The sequence below is a fragment of the Urtica dioica genome, chromosome 7 (genome assembly GCF_054948205.1).
Source record: "Urtica dioica subsp. dioica isolate 48M chromosome 7, U.dioica_male_clone48M_v1_H2, whole genome shotgun sequence".
Classification (NCBI taxonomy): Eukaryota; Viridiplantae; Streptophyta; class Magnoliopsida; order Rosales; family Urticaceae; genus Urtica; species Urtica dioica.
Genome location: NC_142762.1, coordinates 48,202,645 through 48,223,537, shown reverse-complemented (window position 1 = coordinate 48,223,537; position 20,893 = coordinate 48,202,645). Strand labels below are relative to the sequence as shown.

At 34.9% G+C, this 20,893-nt stretch overlaps 4 protein-coding genes across 5 annotated transcripts; all 4 read right to left on the bottom strand.

The window, feature by feature from the left end:
- Positions 1–1,517: 1,517 nt before the first annotated feature.
- Positions 1,518–2,970, bottom strand: LOC149392470 (uncharacterized protein At3g49055-like). Its single transcript, XM_089620116.1, has 3 exons — positions 2,144–2,970; positions 1,976–2,052; positions 1,518–1,903 (listed from the first exon to the last, which is right to left on the bottom strand). The coding sequence occupies exon 1, from the start codon at positions 2,968–2,970 to the stop codon at positions 2,257–2,259; it is 714 nt and encodes a 237-aa protein (XP_089476242.1). The 3' UTR covers positions 1,518–1,903; positions 1,976–2,052; positions 2,144–2,256.
- Positions 2,971–3,696: 726 nt separating this feature from the next.
- LOC149392469 (large ribosomal subunit protein eL36y-like) lies at positions 3,697–5,084 on the bottom strand. The gene is made up of 4 exons (XM_089618854.1): positions 4,947–5,084; positions 4,359–4,463; positions 4,059–4,258; positions 3,697–3,966 (listed from the first exon to the last, which is right to left on the bottom strand). Exons 2-4 carry the CDS (start codon positions 4,458–4,460, stop codon positions 3,936–3,938), a joined length of 333 nt encoding a protein of 110 aa, XP_089474980.1. The 5' UTR covers positions 4,461–4,463; positions 4,947–5,084; the 3' UTR covers positions 3,697–3,935.
- A 1,332-nt stretch (positions 5,085–6,416) lies between these two features.
- LOC149392468 (uncharacterized) lies at positions 6,417–7,954 on the bottom strand. Its single transcript, XM_089618475.1, has 2 exons — positions 7,833–7,954; positions 6,417–7,443 (listed from the first exon to the last, which is right to left on the bottom strand). Exon 2 carries the CDS (start codon positions 7,438–7,440, stop codon positions 6,727–6,729), a length of 714 nt encoding a protein of 237 aa, XP_089474601.1. The 5' UTR covers positions 7,441–7,443; positions 7,833–7,954; the 3' UTR covers positions 6,417–6,726.
- A 1,912-nt stretch (positions 7,955–9,866) lies between these two features.
- Positions 9,867–12,510, bottom strand: LOC149392467 (thaumatin-like protein 1b). 2 transcript variants are annotated; one of them, XM_089618473.1, is made up of 3 exons: positions 12,225–12,505; positions 11,445–12,147; positions 9,867–10,549 (listed from the first exon to the last, which is right to left on the bottom strand). In XM_089618473.1, the coding sequence occupies exons 1-3, from the start codon at positions 12,289–12,291 to the stop codon at positions 10,351–10,353; spliced, it is 969 nt and encodes a 322-aa protein (XP_089474599.1). In that variant the 5' UTR covers positions 12,292–12,505; the 3' UTR covers positions 9,867–10,350. The 2 variants fall into 2 exon arrangements, with proteins under 2 accessions (XP_089474599.1, XP_089474600.1); XM_089618474.1 differs by lacking the exon at positions 9,867–10,549 and having other exon boundaries at positions 11,441–12,147; positions 12,225–12,510.
- Positions 12,511–20,893: the final 8,383 nt, after the last annotated feature.

The following is a 20,893-nucleotide window of genomic DNA, read 5'->3' as shown; positions in this document are numbered from 1 at the left end:
AGCGGTATTGATTTTACTATTTAAGTTTCTCTTATTCTGGCCAAAATCACATGAACTTAAATTTTTTTGTTTTCTTTCGGTGTCTCTCTTGATGTCATTCCAATCAAAATAAGCTATTTTGATAATTTTAATTTATTTTTAAATAAATATAAATTCATAATTGAACAAAATGATGACGTGACTTATTTTAATAGAATCCGGATTCAAATCATATGGTTTAGAAGATTATATATATTTTAATAATTTGACCACTAAATATTAAGAATTTGAGAATGAGCTAATCGTAATTGTTGAGTTAGTAAGTAACGAGACGAGTGCATGTATATTTAAAGAAAATAAGTGGTACACAATCTTTGCATACTTTTTTCTCATTTTTATGTAATCGAATCTTAGCTATTTAGGCTAAGATTGTGGATTTGGATAGGTTGGGGGGTCCCTTTTTTTAGAGTGGAACCTGCTAAAGTAAGAGCTAACATTACATTACCACTTTCCGAAAATAAAAAAAAAAGAGCTAACATCACCTTTAGGATTTTAAAATTTATTTAATTTACATAACTCCTTTAGAATTTTTAACATACACGAAAAAGAGATGCTGTTCCACGTCACAGTATAAAAAGGTGGCGTGGATTGCACTAGCTAATTACAGTAACTTTTTTTTTTTTTTTTTTTTTTTTTTTGAACATTAACCTGTGTAATGATTTTTTTTAATTCATTACGAATACGATTACAACTTACAAGAATTATCCTCACAACTGTCGGGAGGGCCTAAACATGGAATTGTGGCCGACTATTATTAATAGTATAATTTAACCAATTTTGGCTGACTATTTTTTTAACCATTTTTTTTGGGTATATTAGCGTAATCCTATTTTAGCAACTTTAACTTTTTTTCTTTCTTTCTTTTCCTCTTCTTCACATAAGATTATATTTTACAACTATTTATTACAATTATCCAATCTTTTACTTTTTATAAGGATTTAACACAAGTTTGATTTTAATAGAAAAATAGCTCACCAATTAAATTAATTAATTTATTTTAGTCTGAAAAATTATTTTTCAAAATAAATTAAATGTTCCGTGATTTACCAATCTGTTTGGATGCTTAAAACAAGTGATAGAAGATGAGAGAGAAACGGCAAATTGTTTACGAAACAACAACTTGTTTTTAAACTGGAAATAAAAACGTTGATACCCGCTAAATATGTCACATTAAAAAAATAGTATTGACGATCTATAAGATTAAATTTAAGATTTATAGCCTCTTATGCATTGTTCTTATCATTTAAACATACTTTAACATTAATTTTAGGTCAATTCAAAACATATTAAATTTAGGTATCTAAGACTTTATGATATAATACCCAAATTCAATAATAAATCTAAATAATATTAAAATAAGCAAATAAAAATGAAGAATTTAATCAAATGCCCGTTAGAAGGCATTTTCATGTAGAACCCAAAATCGAGCGTCATTTCACCAACGGGAACACAATCTATCTGCCTTGTGGGCTGTGGTGGCAATATGTAATTGCCTTGTCATATTGAAATACATTAATAAGTGTTGTTATGTTTTTATTTATGGTTCTGGTTTGAAGTTTAAGTTAAAGTGTTGATAGTGAATACATAAATTTGATTTTGTCAATTGTTCTCTGTTCTACAAGAAAGTATATATATACATATCCCTTGAATTGTCCCTGGAGCAGCCATGGCCGCCGCGGCGAGCTCATTCTTCAGCTCGAGCTTCCCATTTGATATGTCAAGAAAAGCCTTTGTTCTATCTAGTTCCTGCTTCAAAATCCTATCTCTATCTTCCAACTCTTTGGTGTACATTGAGCTTTCGGCGATATCTTTAGCTTGTTTCTCTGTTAGACTCTGCAACCTTTCAGCGTCTGATCTGTGTGATCTGTGAAAAAAAATAATCTAATCTCAGATTCTGCTAATTTAACCCTCCGAGTTTCTAATGGTGTAATATTACCTAGATTCTTCCAGAGACCTCCTCAGCTGAGTGATTTCAAGCCGTGAATTCTTCATAATCCTCTCCACAGTTGAAGCCTATGAAAAAAAAAAAAAAAAAACTGATCAGCGAAATAGTCGGGCGTTAGTAATAGAAAAAAACCGGAATCAAATTTTCCATCGATCGCACCAGGCTAACAACTTCCCGATTGCTGTCATGAATCCGAAACCGAGCCCGACTCTGTGAAGAATCGCAACACGACTCTTCTGCTCGGCATTTCCCTTGAGCCTCTTCTCAACAGATTACTTCTCCAACAAGGCAACTCTAAGCAGACTGTTAATGTCTCGATTTTCCTCGGTCAGACTCATCACGCTGTTTTCTAGTTTCTTCTTCCCTATCTTCCTTGACTCTCTGTACGATCCGACCTTCTCTTTGACCTCGAGAACGAACCTCGAAAAGGCGTTCAGTTCTTCGCTCAGCTCCGATCCCTCTGAACTGTTAGCTCTCACTCCATCAGAGCCGCAAATCGGTTCTTCTGCGATATCTTCGACGGTCATAACCAAGCTCTCTTTCGCCAATTTCACTGAATCCAAACACGCTGCCAGAATCTCTTCGTTCCTTACTCTCGTGACCTCCGTTTCTCCGATTCTCTCTCTGTAAATCTCAGCTTCAATTCTCAGCCCTTCCATTTTCACACAAAAATCATCTTCCTTATCCCTCGTCGAAGCTTCAAGGTTGTCGATTCTCCTCGAAAGACTCTCGTTCGCCCTCGAGATTTCAGCGGTGGCTCTGCTTAGCTCGGCATTCCGAGCCACGGCCTCGTCTCTCTCGCCCCGTAGGAGAGCTAGGGTTTCTTCCATGGCCGAAGATTTCGAGAAGAGAACTTTGTGAGACCGGCGGATGGATTCTAGCTCGGAGCAAAGGCAGTGGTGGTGATCGGAGGAGAGCTCCGGTGAAGAATCAGCGCGTTCTTCGATGGTTTTAGAGAGTGAAAAGAAAAAAGCATGGTTTTCCATGAAAGAGTTTGAGTAACCTGTAAGTTTAGAGAGAGAGGGAGAGAGAGAGAAAGAAAGAGTTTCACAAACTACCAGTCAAATGAACCAAAAAGAAGCGGGTAAGTAAAGACCACTCTTTGGATGCTCGTTTTCTTATTAAATATTGTTAACCTTTTACCCTCTTTTTTAGATGATAGCTTTCATCTTTGTACTCTATAAAGCGTTGGGATATTTGAATCAGAAGCAAAGCGTTTAGAAATTCAATTCTTTTCCAGTTTGTCTCCCTGAATTTGAAACCATGGTAATAAACTAGTCTAGAAGTTTGATGAACGTAAATAATCGATGTATTTTTTGTACGATGAATTTCTCTGTCATTTTTTTTTTCTAAAGAATTTTCTTCGCCGGTATAATGACTTATATGTTCGTTGTATTTTTCTAAATACTTAGAATTTTCCTCGTGAACATTGCTTACGCAATTTTTTTTTTTTTTTGAGTGATCTATACTGCCTCTAAAACACTTTCATTATTTTACATATTTTGTGTGATAACGTAATATGTTCGACGTAGTCATATTTAGAAAGTATTTATTTATACGTTAAATATAAATGTAAGGCCAACTTCGGTGAATACGACATCTGACTTGCAGAGAGCAAAACGACACTGCACTCTCAAGTGTCCATTTCCCCTCAACTAAATAAGCCTTGCCTAAATTCTGTTGATTTTGAAACTTGAAAGCCACAAAACACATTGACACATACAATTTTTTTCCATTAAGCTACAAGCAAAACTTTTTAAGCTCTTCCTTGGCTCGTCAAAAAGGTAAACGAAAACTAAATTGAGATGACAAGTGATATGACAATCCTCAGTTTAAAACAAACAAAATCTGGAAGCAAATTGCTTCAAGCAATTCCCAAGGTAAGAAACTATAGCACAAAACTAAGAAAACAAGGAAGCTAATAAAAAAAAAACTCATGACCAATGACACCTCATTTCTTCTTCTCCGCGCCTCCAGCGGCTCTGCAGGGAAGAGATAATAAGTTAGAGAAAGCTCGTTTCGACTTAATTAACAAAAAAAAAAAAGCTTCAGAGTAATTATAAGGCATAAATACCTCATCTTTCGGAGTACGTTGGACATCTCTTCTCTCTTCTTCTTGGCCCTCTTGTGAGTTCCGAGCTTCCTCTTTGCGACCTTCAAAGCCCTCTTGTCCTTCCCGACCTTCAAAAGCTCGGTGATCCTCTTCTCGTACGGCGCAAAACCAGCAACTTCGCGGATCAGGTTTCTAACAAAGTGTACCCTCTTGCTCGTTTTCTACACAAGCAAATAATACAACCCTTAAGGTCTAAGGTCTGTGTGTATGTATTTGGAGATTATTATTGATTTTGCGATTCAAAAAAAAAAAAACACTTACTCCTTTACGATCAGAGGGACGGGGAGCGAGTTCTTTCTTTGTCACAATGTGACCTTTGTTCAACCCTACAATGAGCCCTGAGTTTGGCTGCTTCGGAGCCATTGCCTGAAACAGTGAAGGAAACAGTTCTAAATTACACCGACTAAATCAAAGTCACAGCCTTTTTATAGACGATCCAAACATAATTAGAGTGAATATAATTATATCAGAGCATGAATCTTGTTTTCATGGAATTCGAAATGAAAATCTGTCAATGAAGAAATCGTTATAGCTCGAAGGTCTGCGACAACGTTCACACATAAAAAAAAAAAAAAAAAACTAAATCCCTAACGCAAGCTACAAATGGGTCGTAAGTTCGAACATATAAATACGGGAAGTAAATAGCAGATTCAAATGAATGAAGGATTCGGTGAGGCTGAAAGTGAACAGAACTAGATGGAATAGACTAGAGAGACAGATCATACAATAATGTGATTTTATAAAGAATGACTAGCAACAGTTCAGAAGCACAAAAAAGAGAAATAATTGGAGATCGGAAAATGGCTTCGGAGTTAGAATCGCAGTGAAGAAGATGAAGGAAATAGTTACTTCTGACAGAGGTGCTGAGAGAAAGCGTCGCCGACGGCACGGTGTTGGTTTCGTGATACTAAACCCTAATTTTCATTTGGTTGTGGCTTCAATGGCTGTATTTGTTTCCCACACACAAAAGAGCAATATGGGCTGAGCTGAGTTAGACTGGGCTGGGCTGGTCCTCTTGATTTAAACAATAAAAATAAAAACAATAAAACATTAAGGAAAATAACTTTAAAAGTCGGTGTTTGTTGAATAAACTTTTAAAAGTCGATAGACCAATTAGTTTTTATAGGGAATTGTCCCCATATACCGTCAGTTTTTTATAATGTTCATTCCAAAAATACAAACTTCCAAAAATTCTCTAAATACCGATTTGTAAACACCCTTTATTCTGCTAAAATCGTAACTAATATAAAATGTAAACAGAAAAAAAAATGAAAATAATCATTAAAATATGTTTATAGGAAGGAAAATTATACAATCGATATTTTATCTAGGTAATTATGTTTGAAAATTCGATGTCATGTATTTTTTTTAATATAATTTGATATAGGGTATTTGACCTGAAAAAAATGTTTTTTTAGAAATCTGTCATCAATATTCAATATTACTAAACTCGATAAGGTTTTTATTTTTTTATTTTTTTTTATTTTGTTTTCTTCCAAACTTTTAGTGTTCATACTGCATTTTTGACACAAGTAGCAACAATGTCGACTCGTAGGAACATGTTCCTAACGAATCGTATACAATTTCTGTTATATTGTGTTGCTTCAAAATGTTTTACTATGTTTCTCCATTTTATATGACTAAGCTCTGTAGTTAAGGTTACTAGTCCTTTGGTGGACCATCTTCTCTGTCTTGATTAATCATTATGCAATTCTACAAGAAAAATTGACTGGAAATTCATGACATTTAAAACACAAGGGGTGGTATTTACTACTCAAACGTCGAGCAACAAACCCGCCTTTGCTTTGGAGGACCTTTTCAGTATAACTTACTTTGTTATGTTTATCAGAACACCAATTTTATAAACACTCGAGAGTTAACAAAGAAGGCTACCTCTATACTTGATAACAAAAAAGCAAAAACCATAACACATTTATATCTTCTATAACTACCTATTTCTTTGTCAACAAGGACAAATTTTTCCTTGTTTTGCTACAAAATATTTCTCTCTTTTGCTAGATGTAGCAAGAAGAGTTTTTCAAATCTTCAGTCTATAATGAATATTGTAATCGATTCAATCAAACAAATGGACGCTAGTGAAAGAAAAAAATACGAGCAGGATTAAAAAATTCCAGTGCTAATACCTCTGATGTGCAAAAGAAGTAGCGTTAATCCATGGAACGACTACGAATTCCAGCCAAACCCTTAAATTATTTCATAAAAGAACGACTACGAATTCCAGCCAAACCCTTAAATTATTTCACAAAATTCCATTTTACAGAAGATTAGCAAACATCATTATGACCAGGCCAGGAAATCAATAGCAGAGCATCTACACTTACATTCTCTAAATTGTGATTATATGTTAATCGGCGATTGAATATAATAAATAAAAAAACAAGAAGAAAAGCAAAAAAAAATGGATCCATACAGATTAGCTACTTAAATTACCTATGTAATTATATGTTAGTTTGGACACAATGAATCATGAGATTTGAACACAATCATACAAATATACATGAGATTTGGACACGAGTAACGAAATGAAATTCACTTACACTCGAATCTATGTGTTCCTAATCACAAACTAATAAAAACTTCAAGAGTTAAAAAAAAAAAATAATAAAGTTCAGAAGTTTAACCATTCAGAGTAGTACTTGCAGGTATTGGGAGAGATAATGCCATCTGGCGTACACTTAGATATCATCGGGCAAACCCCGCAAGGCACGGAAGCCATAGCCCCGATTCTCGGCTCTCCTCTTTTGCTCGTACACTTATAGCAAACTTTCCCGACCGGGATCGAATCAAACTCTCCCATCCCATTGCTCTTCAGCTCCACGATCGCATCGTCCAAAACCAAAGCCCTCACGATCTCCTCGATCTGTTGGCCACTGAACTCGACCTTGAAGATCCCGCTCCGCCGGATCGCGTCCAATATTCCCTCTGACGTGGCGACTCTCTGCTTGTATATCAGCTTCGCGCACTGTTCTTTCAGCAAGTTTATGAACTCCGTGTCCAAAGCCCCGTCCACGTACCAAGCCCCGCCGGTGATCTCCTTCGAGGGTTCGAACTCGGTGGCCATGTAGTGCTTTCTTCCTTTGTTCTGGATGGTTATGACCTCTTTTATCAGCTTCTTGGCTTGAAGGGTTTTGAGAGATTTGTTGACCATGTTGTCGGGGAGCTTTGTTTCTATCTTCAAGTCCCGCGTCCATATTCCCATGTCGGTTCGGCTTCGTATGGCTTTGAAGAGAGCTTGTTCTTGCTCTGTTAGCGATCCCAATAATGGCTGGCTTGATTCTGGATGCTTCCGTTTCAGACCGGAAGGCATTGCTAATCTGCTCATTCTCTGTTTGATAAGAAAAATCACAATCACAATCACAATCATATCGCGGCTTTGTCATGATCAAGAAAAGAGAGAATATACCGCAAATATTTTCTGCTATAACAAGGTTTTTTAAAAAAAACGTACGTACTGAGGCTTGGAAACGGTAAAACGCCTCAGTAACGTACGTTTTAGGTCTGGAAAATGACCTTGCTTGAACACCACTTTGCATATTTGGACTTGTTATAAAGACTTCTTCTTTTTCATTTACTTTTATTCAGTTTCAAGTTTCAAGTAAGAAAAACGCAACCCTAAACTTGTAAGTCAAAACCCAGGACGAAATCCCCCAAAATCCAAATACACGAACAAAAATCATCATCTAAGTCCATTATCAGAATTCAGAAAAGAGAGACCTGGCAGACAAGATGGAGACACAAGCGAGGTCGGCGGAGAGGAAGAGGTCGTAGAGCAGCGTCGAGAGGAGAGTTGAGGAGAGAGCTCGAGAGCTAAGTGAAGACGGAGAGAAAAAAAAAGAAAAAAAAAGTGAATTAAAAGTCAAAGGTATTTTGCACTATTTTAAATGGGAAAATGACGTATATATACATTATGTTTTAGTGAAATGTCGAGTTTAATTTTTGGTTTTCAAAAATGTCGAGATCATACCATCTGTTTTACTAAAATGACGAAATTATACCATGAAATAAACAATAGTGCTACAAATCTTCTTTTTATTGACTTTTTCATTGGCGTTGACTATAATAATTATATGTAAACACCAATTATCTTTATTTATTCGAGTCATATATGTAATTTATTTTTTTTTTTGAAAAAACAGTCTCTTAATCGTCAAGAACGTAAAAAGAGGCAAAAAGGTAAAAATCGACAGTTGATAATCATCAAAATTATAGATTTGAACAGAGAATCTATGATCCAGAGTTGCAATTCAAACACAGAATGAAGTCATCTCTTGGGAGATATGAATTTTATTATTTAATTTCAATTTAAAACTATTTTTATTTCAAAATTAGAAATTTGGAAGTTAGGATACTGTTTTGAATTTGATTCGGTTTTTCTCATATAAGAGTTAATATCTATGAAAGAGAGATTTGTGACACTGTTATCAATTTCAGTGTATAATTTCGTCATTTTAGTTAAACAGATGGTATGATCTCGACATTTTCGAAAACTAAAGGTCAAAATCGACATTTCACTAAAACACATGGTATATATGTGTTATTTTCCCTATTTATTTAAATTTAAGTCCAAAATATGGCTTGATTTCCAAATGTTGTGTTATACTTATATGGAGCTTGAAAACTTGAGTTCTCGTTCTCAAGTTTCTTTTAAGATTTTATACAAAGTTTTGTTTTATTAAAAAAAATAGCCTCGAGACTTAAGTTAAATGTGCTAGTAATGTATATATATATATATATATATATATATATATATATATACGTAAATATTGTATCGTTTTTTATTTTATTGATTTTTAAAATTAATTTTTATCTTTTTCTTAAATAAAATAACATACATAAAATAAATAAATAAAACCTAAATTAACACAAGCACAACTTGGATCAAGTCGAAAGCACTACAAATTTGGAGCATCGTGTCTCGTGTTCGTTTTTTTTAAACGAATAAGCAACACAAAAAACGATAACAAAATAGTAAATGACAAACGAAAAAATGATGACGAAACGAAAATAATGTGAAGTTATTTTTTATTGATTGAGCGATGTGATGTATATATTAAAAGATATCTCATTATTTAGTATAAATATTTATAAATAATGGTGAATTATGTGTATGTGTTACTGATTTCATAATGATTTTTTTTTTCTTCTCTATCAAGCGAAGTGATCATATACATCACAAGTGTTTATAGAAATTTGAGATTGTTCATATAAACATAAAACATAAGAACATGTTATTTTTAACAATATATATAATTGATAAGAGATGTTACTTCTCCTTCATCATTTTAAACTTTTTTATTCAACATATAGAGAATAATTGAAAGAAAAATGAGAAAAATGTTTATATTATTTTTAACATATTACGTTTAAAATATTTATATTATCTTTAATGTATTATATTGAGGCTTACGCCTTGTACACGCTTCAAAAGACGATACATTCTGTATCGCAGTTGGAAAATACGTATACATTAATTTATAAAATTATTCTACTAACCTTTCTTTTGTTAAATCATAATAATAAAATTTTAAAAAAGTCTAATAATATGTTTGTAATAAACATTCCAGTAACTTTTTTTCATCATACATCTAGATATACAAAAAATAAATCTATAATTGAAAAGATATAAACTAATACAATTTTAAATAAACATAAAACTTCAGATAAATAGTATGTGGCACGGCTCAAAAACTAGTAATAAATAAAAGACAAAACATCATGCTTAGTAGTGATAATGTGACACGCAGCAAGTTGACGACGAAAACTATTTAACTATTTCATTTTCCGAGCACCAAATTTTGTAGTTACACATATCATCGTCTCTAAAAAAAAAAACAAACAAATGATCCCAGCCCACCATTTATATTATATATATATAAGATAAAAGAATTAGATAACTTTTTCTTTTCTTTTCCTATTAAAAGAATTCCTATTTCTTTCTAAAACGTACAACCTAACACCTCGATCATCTGTTTCTTTCAATTTCCAGCACTACATTTTTTGTTTTCTGTCTTCGTTCGTACAACTAAATTGGATTTAGTTGGATTTTTTTATTTCTCTCTCGCTCACCTAAGTCCTAATACTCATTAATTGACCGGTGAGCCTTTTCAATCATGAGTTGTTTCCACGTCACGGAGGTCCACTCAGGGAAACTCCTTAAGAACTTCTGGGGCCCACAGACTTCCGATGATCATCACCCAAACGTATGGGGCCCACAAATAAGTTGGGCAAGAAGTTAAAAGCACATTTGCAGGAACGGCCAAAAAGCCACCGCGAAGGTGATGATCAAAGTCGTCATCACGTGGGGACACGTGGACGGTGATCCGTTGATGCCTTCCAATACACCTTCGTACACCATTGTGCCGTTGATGTGCGGAGAGTTCGAGTTCGAGTTCGTCATCTGCGTATTTTGTCCGTCTTGAGAAGATTTTAAGCTGCAAAGAAAAAGTGAAAAAATGCACAAATATCAGGGTCTTTTACTAGTTACCGTTGTAAGACCTAATAAATAATTAAGTAAAAGAAAAAAAGAACCGACAAGACGAGCCAATGAAATCATGATTTCTGTTCAGCTACGCTATAGGTTTCTTCTTTAACTTGACCGTTACTCAAAAGGCTCGCAGTACTAACACATATTTTACCAAGAACGAGAAATACGTGTGTGGGGATTTGAGCTTTGTTTTGTGTGTTGAGAGTTCTTATTTTATATTACAATATTCTTATCAGAATTCAGAGTTCAGACCTTGCATTGGAGACCACAAATGTAAATAAATATCAGAAAAAGACTACATAAGCACACATGGGCGCACTCAGATTATTCCGTTAAAAACAATTCGGCAAGTGAAAGAAAAAAGAAGCTAAAATGACTAGAATACCCATGAATTCCTATGTTAGTTAAAAGAGTATATTAATTTAAAGCTGACAACTTGGAATTGATTGTCAAAGATTGCCGGGAGTCGAATTTCTTCATGTTACGCTAAATTCGTATTGAAAAAAGAGATTTGACTTTTGAATTCCATGCAACTAAGCGTCATAAAAAAAATGGCCAGATAGAGGACAGAAAAACATAAAAAATGTTGCTTTTTTCTCTCTGAATCTGGATGTTAGTTTAATTTTATTCGTTCTAAGTAAAATCCCGTCGTTTCTACTCTAGTTCAAAGTCTGCTATTTTTACTACGTGAAAATACAAAAAACACTAATAAAGAAAACAAAAAGTGACGCCGTGGAACGTGAAAAATTATGTTCAACGTTCATATTTTTTTAACGCCTAGAAACCCGGGAGCTAGGACAAACGGAAAAAAGGAGTGGATGAGGGTATAAACGTAAATTTACCTAGTATTCGGCGATGGGCAGAAGGTGATGGTGTAACTGTCCGCAGAGGAGCACGTGAAGGTACTAGACGTATCATCGTAGGCGTAACTATAAGCGCGTGGACACGCGTTCTTAAACATCGCCGCGTACGACGACGGCTTGCAAGTCGCCGGCGTATTGTACGCGCCGGCGCAGCAGTACTGATCCTCGCGGAACGCCTCGCACGCGCTGCGACACGCGACGCCCGATCCCGACGCGCTCGCTGACGTCACCCTCAGCTCGGAAGGGCAGGCCTCGTTGAGGTCGACGTAGCATCCGGTGGCGGAGCAGTTCGGCCCGGCGGCGCCGGCGGGAGGAGAGAAGAGCATCGGGAGGTTGTAACCGTCGACGAGGCTGACGTCATAGAAGTCGAGTCCTCCGTGGCCGTCGAGAGTGATCTCCGCCAGCGTGGCCGGCGGAGCCGCGCCGGCGCCGAGGCACTCGATCTTGCCGGAGCCGCAATCGCCGGTGTCGCAGGTGAATTTTCCGGCGGAGTCTTCGGAGCAGTGAGTTCTGCCCCAGAATCTGCCGCCCCAGGACGACGGTGCGGTGATGGTTTTGGACTCTCCTGATTGGAGGACGAAGCCTGTGTTTGGGAGAGGAGACACTCCTGCGTTGGACAGGATTCCTGGCCATACCGTGTGGTCGCACTTGTTCACCACCACGAAATCCTTCGATACCACTCCTAAATTCATAATTATTATACATTTGTGAGCAACTAATTTTGATTAAAGGAAGATTCTACTGTTAGTAATTAGTTACCTGATGTTAATAGGTGGAGTGTCAATACGAATGAAGCTAGTAATGCCGTTTGATGAAATTGAGCCATTTTCAGCAAGAGTGGATTTTTTTTTTTTTTTTGGGTGAGAGAGAGAGAAGAGAGTTTGGTTCTCAGAGAGCTCCAATGTCTACCTTCTCTTTCTCTTCTACGACAACTCTGTATTTCAGTCACAGAGCGAGAGCGAGAGAGAGAGAGAGAGATGGTAGTTTAAGTTTATTTTTATTTTTATTTTAGTGGGAAAGATGGGATTGATTTATGCGTAACGGGAAAGTGGTGATACTATATATAGAGTATTGCGTGAGTGATTCGAGTGGCCGAGGTTTGGTGGGACCCACACGTGAAGGGAAAAATAATAGGTAAATAGATGAATATAAATACAAAGAGAGAAAGAGTGACGTTGTTTCATTATGGCCGTGTGTGTATAATTTCGCTGGAGGTTATATCTGCGATTGAGAAGGACGATAAATGAAAGAATAAATAAAAAAGTGGTCGCTTTACGAATTACCACATCGTTTCTTTACTTCGAAGCCAGCATGATTTCAACGCTTGTCAATGTTATCATACTCGTGAAGCTATTAAATGCAAATTTCTTATAGTGGCTAATAAGTGATATATTCGTTATGATATAAAAAAAAAGTTTGTTTTGGATTAAAAGCCTAATTTGATATATATATTTATTCATCGTGGCTTGAGATTGAATTTCCCGCACTGTGGTTTAATATAAAAATAGCTGAAGAGTTCTCTGGAAGACCCTATCTTGTCCACATCTGATTGGTAGCGTATTTACTAAATTGCCACCCCTATTATTTTGGGCGGTGAACGGAGTTCAGCAAAAACATCGGTCCCCAGGTATCTCGGAGACCCTATCTTCAATTCAGCACAACATGTGCTTCAATTACGTGACAAGATATTTTATTAGATTTCAAGCAAAATGAAATAAATACTTACAAATATCAATATCATGATAACGCGCTGATAAAGCGTTTAATTGACAGCTGCTATTTTGAGGCACTATTTGGGAAAAAAAATCAAACGAAAATAATAATAATAATAATAATAATAATAAGAAAAAAATGTCAAAATAATAATAATAAGAAAAAAAATCATCACATGGCATCTTTATTATTTAGCTATAGTTACCTTTTATTTTACCTGCAATTCCCATTTTCCGGTTGGGAGTCCCAACTCGCCAAATTTTAATTTCCTGATATATTCATTTGATGCTGTTGCTTGATTCTTTATTGATAAGGAAATTATCACAAGAAAACAAAAAAAGAAATGAAAAAAGTACTTAAATATCGACAAGATTATAAAGGGCGGTTCTAATTACGTCAAGAATTAGCTTTGCCGAGAATAACTAGACTTGTAATTCATTTCATACTAATAAAATAAAATGTATGTGGCTCGAAATCTGAAAAACCATCAAACTATGATGTGATTTGAACGGAGACTTTGGCAACTCAAACTCTGTGTTTTAACAGTGCTACAATTTAGAGAAGAGTCCAAAACATACCATCACGATTTTTAGAAATATCAAAGCGCTTTGACTATGAAACAAATTCAGGTACTTTCAGCAGAGATGAAGTGTAAAATATCTGGTGATATTCGTGTAAAATTATTACACTATAAAGATGTCATTGCCGACGTCAAAAAAACATGTTGCATGCTTCCAAATTTATGAGCATATAACATTAAATGTTAGGAAAAGCAAATTGGAGCAATAGTCATTTACTCTACTAATTATTGGATTTGAGTCTCCACTTGCATAAAGGAAGTGGGGTTCATATTTGTGTTATTTCAATTACAAGAATAATACATATTACAAGATTACAAATTAAAGAAATGGGACTTTCTCATTCCAATAATAGAATAGATATTATACCGAACAAATAACGTCAAAAACTAGAAAAGATTGAAAAACAAAAAAGATAAGTGAAATAAAAAAAAAAAAGAGTCAAGGAAAGTGGTCAATTGAGACCTAGAAAACAAGACAACCTATGAGTTCAATTGCGACACCGTAGTCTACATAATAAATATAATACTAGTGCGAAAATCTTGCCTAACATTTAATAATATAGAAATCACCATAAAATTTCAACCAAGTTTGTTAGCACGCCAAGGTGGTAACAGCTTGGTTGGCTCTTCCACTTAGACAGTGATTGTTAGTCGACCACAGTTTTTTTTTATCGACCAATAAGATTTTACCGAAATAACTTTCAATAGCTAGGGTCAATATTATATATATTTGAAGAAGAAAGAGAATGCAAAGCCTATATGGTAAGAGTAGAAATAACATTTTTACCACGTCAAAAACCGCTAGCAGCCTCTCACCACTAACCATGAATATCTGACAATGGTCATATTTGGATAGCTTTTCTTTATTATTATTATCCTCACACGTTTCTTTATAGATGAGACTTTTTCAGTATATTGCACCACGGATCAACTAAGTCTGACCAGGCAATATTTTTTTTGTTCGCCAACAACGTAGGAACAATTGGCCCAATTGAGATGATTAAGAGACCAAAGGCAGTTGAAACTTAACTTCAACTTGTTAGACTGTGTCTGCAAAAGACCCACCAACCTTTGAACTGTTTATAAGGGTTTTAGTAGCTTTCTTAAAAATCAATTTTCTCGGGGAAATAGTCTTACCCGTGAAAAAACTGATCATCTATATATGATCTGTCCACAAATCTACCTTTGAATAATATCACTCTCATAAACACTCATATATTAGTTCACGTGTGTCACCACAAATATGAACAGAACATTCAAACAATTCTAATCAGTTATGTTGGATAAATGCAACGTAGCCACTTTGTTAGACTGGATTCGTTTGATCTGTTATCATAAGTTAGCTATATTTACACGACAGCTGAAAAAAATTATCAGTACATAACAATCTAAGATAGCGATCGTTTATACGTAAAGCTTTCACGAGATTTAAAAAATTTAATTAAACACGTTCAAATACCTAGGGTTGAACACTAGGCTTTGTGAAATGCTAGTATAAAGTGATGATTGATGAATAAAACTTTGTTGACCAGGTTAATCAGAATAGACTAAAAGAAAAAAAAAGTGACATTTATAAATTACTATGTTTATAGTATCAAACTTATATATGCTCTCGCCTTCAATTATATCGGCTTGTATTAAATTATTTATCAGGCAAATTGCTCACGGGGGGCAAAATCAATGGCAGAATATATGCTATAATTAAGTTTCACCGAAACAATATGCTCATTGACAACTTGCGCAAATTACTTTTAAATGCTCAGTAGGTTTTTTTTTTTTTTTTTTATATTTTTAAATGTTGATTTGTCTGTTATGTTGAAACATCAATATTAATAACCCTAACTACCCAATAAAGCTACATAAATACACTGGAACGGTGTAGTTTTTGCCCAAGGCGGCAGAGAGTTGAGACAGGCTTTGATTAAATTCTGGTCACAAAAGGCGATCTTATCTTATCCTCGTGTCTCCCACCTACACCCTCGTCTCGGTGGGTCCCACCAGCACACATTCTTAAATACGTATATTATATATAATAGCAGCGCCTAATTACGACTGTTCGAGGCTCTCAAAACATTCAAGAGTTCCCAAACTAACGAACATTGACATTCAACTATGCATTTATTGATCAATGGAGCATAATATCTCTTAGGCAAAAAATGACATTAAAAAAAGTCAAAAATCTCCACAAGATACATTAGAGTCCGGTTCGACCCTCGTACTTGTCTTGGCCTCCACGGACCTATCTCGCTCCTCGGTGTTCATGCTCTTCCACATAAGCAAGGTGATATCTCCTTAGTCTAAAAACTCGCGTTCCCATCATCAATATCGTCTCGCTATGCACTATAGACTCAAACTAAAAGGCAATGCCTTCTTATAGATACCATCCACCTCACACTAACTTGATCGTCTGAGTGGTCATCCAAGCAGTCAATGTTGCGCACACATAGTTGCTCTCTGTCTCCATGTGAGGGAGATCGAAGATCCGCTTTATAAAGATGAGGACGAGTCTAATGACCGTCTAGCCTTGTTTAACCGCCATCCTTTTGGATGTTGGTTAGACCGTAGGTTAAAATCAAACGTCAACAATTTAAGAAACATGTTCTCGTTGGTGGAAATACGAGAAGCGATTAGAGAATATGTGAACAGGTCTTCTTGGATCCTCATTTGAATCCTATAACAATCATAGTGAAATGAATTTAGTGGGCTCACATGAAAATTTAAAGTGCGGTCACTCCAATGCTAATATAAACGTCATGTACAAAGTATGTTAGAAGTAAAGAGGACAAGTTCATAGAATATGAGAAATATGGGTAATCCTTGCTTTTGGAACAATCGAAACAATTGGCTTGGCTGGATCTAAGAATGTTTTTTCATCACCTTTAACTTTTTGATCAGAAAATCAGTCGTTAATGGCGCTTCCTTCACCAAACATGTATAGTACTCGAGTGGTTTCGTGGTGTTAGTTAACTAATTAGATGTATAAAATCGAGCCGTGTTCGTCGAGTCATACCTCGGGCTGCAATTTAGTGGAGTCCGTTGTGTAGCGGAATTGCAGTATCTAATGAACTTTGTGGCTCATGACATGTCATGGGCGAATTTGGCTCATTGGGTATGTTGGATCTTGACTACGCAGTCCAAGTTAGACAAAGGGCCCAACAATACTTCGATTCAACGTCGTTTTTTTTTTTTTTTTTTTTATTTAATTTTTTTTTATTGCCAAGATGGGGTTCAACAGAAAAGACAAACACCATTGTAATGACCCCAAATACCCTAGATTGAATGGTGCTATCTTCTTCTTGTGAGATCTTTAATTTGTGCGAGAGATCGAAACCCACAGATGCAGAAACATATCTTTGATATTTAAGTTAAAAAGGTATTATAATGTAATTTGTGCTTAAATGTCCAATGTAATTGAATTTACACCGGAAAAAATATATTATTAAGTATCATGAGGATTGGGATGGTTAAAAAAATTTGACTCTAAATCAAATTAGGGTGAAAGAGGTGGTGTATTGAAGATTTAGTAGCTAGGGACCAGAGACAATTTTGATTAAAAAAAACTTATTCTAAATTCTATAAGGGGAGGGGTGTAGGAAAATTAATTATTCATAGAGGGCATATATGAAAAAAAAATTATGTAATATCTAGAAAAAGTTTTAAAAATGATAAAAATTTAATATTACTAAATTCTGGGAAACCTTGATTGTTATTGTTATCTTGTTTTTTATCTCAGTCTATATGGACCACTCGAGTGTAAGAGCTTCACTATCAAGTATCGACATATTTGCGTCACAAAAGCAGCTTCCCTTAATATTTTTTTTAGGGAAATCTTCCCTTTAATAATTATCATGCTGATAATGGAAAATTTGTCAGACACAGCTGGCTGACTCAGTGATTAAATACCAGGAAACGGACAATAGAATATACCTTTTACAAGTAGAGAAACGAAGGCATACGTACGTCTTTTCGTTGCATATTTTCCTTACAAGCTTCTGTAGCAATAGTCAAATTTTTGGTATGATGAAACATTATGGCAAAGGATCAACAAATTTTGAAGTTCTGAGATTAACTTTCCAGGTTTGTAAACGTGGGATGTCGATGTAAAAAACATATTGCAAGGATTTTGAAACTTTATGGGCTATGAGAGATTAAGAATTTACTCAAATGGGACTTAACATAAAGAATTAAGACAAACACAAGAGCCTCCATTAGTAGTTAGAAATAGTATAAAACATCTTTCATCGGCTGATAAGAGCCACACATTATATTTATACAAATAAAAATAAGGGGACATATGTGCCCAAAGATGGGAATCACATCAGCTGATGCAAAAGTAGATAGAATATGAAAAACTTAACATCAGTATTAGACAACCAATACAATGGCTTAATATAACTTTAAATTTTGTAGTTTTTCATTGCGACAAATATGTAATTGTTCCTCGTCTAGCCCACATTCATAACATTAACCAATTTTTTTTTATGCAAGTAGAACTAAGCAGATATGCTATTAACATCAACACCAGAAGCGAAAGCAAAAGAAAATAAAATGTTTTATGTGGACTATATATCCCTCAAAAAATGTGGGTCTTGCCCAAACAAGAAAAAGGACGACTCCAATACATGCTAACCTCTAAAATATTAAGATGTGATAAGATGACATGTGTATTTGGAACTATCGTCTAAGAGCTATTTGCAAACAGCAATAATAAATGGAAATGGATTCATATTGATTTGTTCAGGTCCATGATCCAAACTCCAAAGTTGTCTTGGCGCGCCTAAGTAAAGCCAAACGAATATGAGGTATCAAATTTTTCGCGCTACAATACTACACCACGTATTATAGCGCACATACATTATTTTTTTTTTATATAAATATTTATAACCTTTATGTCTATATTACATTACTAACCTCTACTTTATTGTATTTATATAACCTTTGGTGTTGTGGTAGGAGTAGAATATATTTGGTGCTAAAATCTCACTAAAATGATGTAATTTCAACAATTAAATTTAGTGCCGTGCTTCTATCTGTGGTACATGTTACATGACGATCTTTTAAAATGGCCAGAGTACTGGGTTTTAATGGAGATCTGATGTATAAGAGACTGTATTATCACATACAGTCCAATTCGATATATTTTAAAAAGACGATAAGATGCTATTTTGTAGTATTACTTTCCTTCGAAATTCATTGGATAAACAATAACATACACCGATTAAAAAAAAGAAAAGTGTAGTGAGAACGCACAAAGATGAGTTATAGACTAAATCTGAAAGCGCTCGTTAACCAAAGCCATTAATCACTCAAAATAAACATCTTAAAGAAGGTACAATGCACGAGTAAGTTTATTAAATTTACAGTTACCTTGTCAAAACACTATACAAAAGTAATTGTTGTGCACTTGTACTCACTGAAACTTCTAAACCAAAAATAAAGCGACATCTCAATTAGAAAAACAAAAACAAACCCAGTAAAATGCTCCAACAAAGAGCCATCGAGATAGATATAAAATGCGAAAACATAACCAAAAAGAACATAAAAAAAGTTATGCATAACCATGGCTAAATTACTGACCGACAATAGCCAGCAAAGTCAAAAAATAAAAACAAAAACTAATCGCAGCGACCACAAAAAATAAACCATCCAAACGATAGTATAGTACTACATATGTATAATATGTAGTACCACATTACATAGAGAGACCATAAGAGTAAAGTATGACCTTATTACGAAGTTGAACATATGTAGAGAACTTGACCTCTAAATCAAATCACAAATCAGAATCCAAAATCGATCAACATTCATCTGACATGACCACATTTAGACATTTTCAGTCATCATCACAACGCAATAAAGATTAATAGGGTGAAAAAAGTCAATACTCAACAGATACAAATAGTACAAACAATCCACAAAATCTAACATCAACCGTAAAGGACCAAGTAAAACAAAATTAAAGTGAAAAGGGTCAAAGGGGAATATGGATATTCTTGCAAGCACAATTGATACTTAACCAGCTCCATGGAGACCGGGAATAGAAACCTATCTCGGAATGATCGCTAATCCAAGCATCTTCTGACCAGTTATATAGCATTAAAACACATAAACATTTCATATAAGATTTCGTAACCTCACACATATCATACCCGTTCTCACATCATGAAAACGGCTCAGCCGTGACAACCAGGGAGACAAATATCAAGGCCCAAGAGCAAGCAAGATAGCTCGACAAACTCAAATCAATAATCACCAGAAAGATGACTAACCAATTTCACACGTAAATCTTATGATTTAGGAACTATGATTTTGGTAAAAGAACTTAACTCAGAATGATAGATAAAAATACTCAAATATGTCCCTGCAATCATACCTAAATATTGACATTATTTCCTTGTATAATCTTATGGACTCATTGTGATTTTCCTTCCAGACTCGAAAAGCACAACGATAGCTCCAAGAGCTCTTTCAAAGAATCTTTATCATGAAATCCACCAAAAAATAAAATTATTAAAAAGAACTTAATAGAATAACTACCCAACAACGGTTAGACTAAAGCACAAGTTAAAACGCAAGATGAGAAACAGAACACTAGCGAATGAATCATTATGTTCAGTTGGAGCTGATAACAGCCACGGGTGCGAGTAGGGTATCAAAAGCCGAAAGAACGCCAAAAAAAGGAAGGAGAGAAAGAATATGTTTCAGCAAAAGTAGCCATAACTATGACATGCAAACTGGATTATTGAGAGAACATAGTGAGCAATATAAGAATGAGATTCTGCAAAAAGGAAAAAAAAATAGAAAAACTCACGTACTGTTGATGTGCACTGGATTATTGAGAGAACATAGTGAGCAATATAAGAATGAGATTCTGCAAAAAGGAAAAAAAAAATAGAAAAACTCACGTACTGTTGATGTGCTCAACCCACCAGCGACAAGGCAAGCATCACACCCGGACCGTGCTCTTCTTAATGTTGGACTTCATAGTCCAAAAGATCAACTTTTACAATTAGTACATTCTTTTTAACTAAGGTAAAATTTAGGATTTTTGAAACATGTAATTAAATGTCTAACATTAGTTGTAAATTTCCGTTACTAAGAAACAAATATACCTCTTAGCAAACTTGTGGAAATC

Coding starts and splice junctions, on each gene's coding strand:
- LOC149392468 (XM_089618475.1), bottom strand. CDS start 7,440: ATGAGCAGATTAGCAATGCCTTCCGGTCTGAAACGGAAGCATCCAGAA.
- LOC149392470 (XM_089620116.1), bottom strand. CDS start 2,970: ATGGAAAACCATGCTTTTTTCTTTTCACTCTCTAAAACCATCGAAGAA.
- LOC149392467 (XM_089618473.1), bottom strand. CDS start 12,291: ATGGCTCAATTTCATCAAACGGCATTACTAGCTTCATTCGTATTGACA. Junction 12,148..12,224: donor ACTCCACCTATTAACATCAG/GTAACTAATTAC, acceptor TTATGAATTTAG/GAGTGGTATCGAAGGATTTC. Junction 10,550..11,444: donor TGCCCATCGCCGAATACTAG/GTAAATTTACGT, acceptor TTTTCTTTGCAG/CTTAAAATCTTCTCAAGACG.
- LOC149392469 (XM_089618854.1), bottom strand. CDS start 4,460: ATGGCTCCGAAGCAGCCAAACTCAGGGCTCATTGTAGGGTTGAACAAA. Junction 4,259..4,358: donor GTCCCTCTGATCGTAAAGGA/GTAAGTGTTTTT, acceptor TTGCTTGTGTAG/AAAACGAGCAAGAGGGTACA. Junction 3,967..4,058: donor AACGTACTCCGAAAGATGAG/GTATTTATGCCT, acceptor TCTTCCCTGCAG/AGCCGCTGGAGGCGCGGAGA.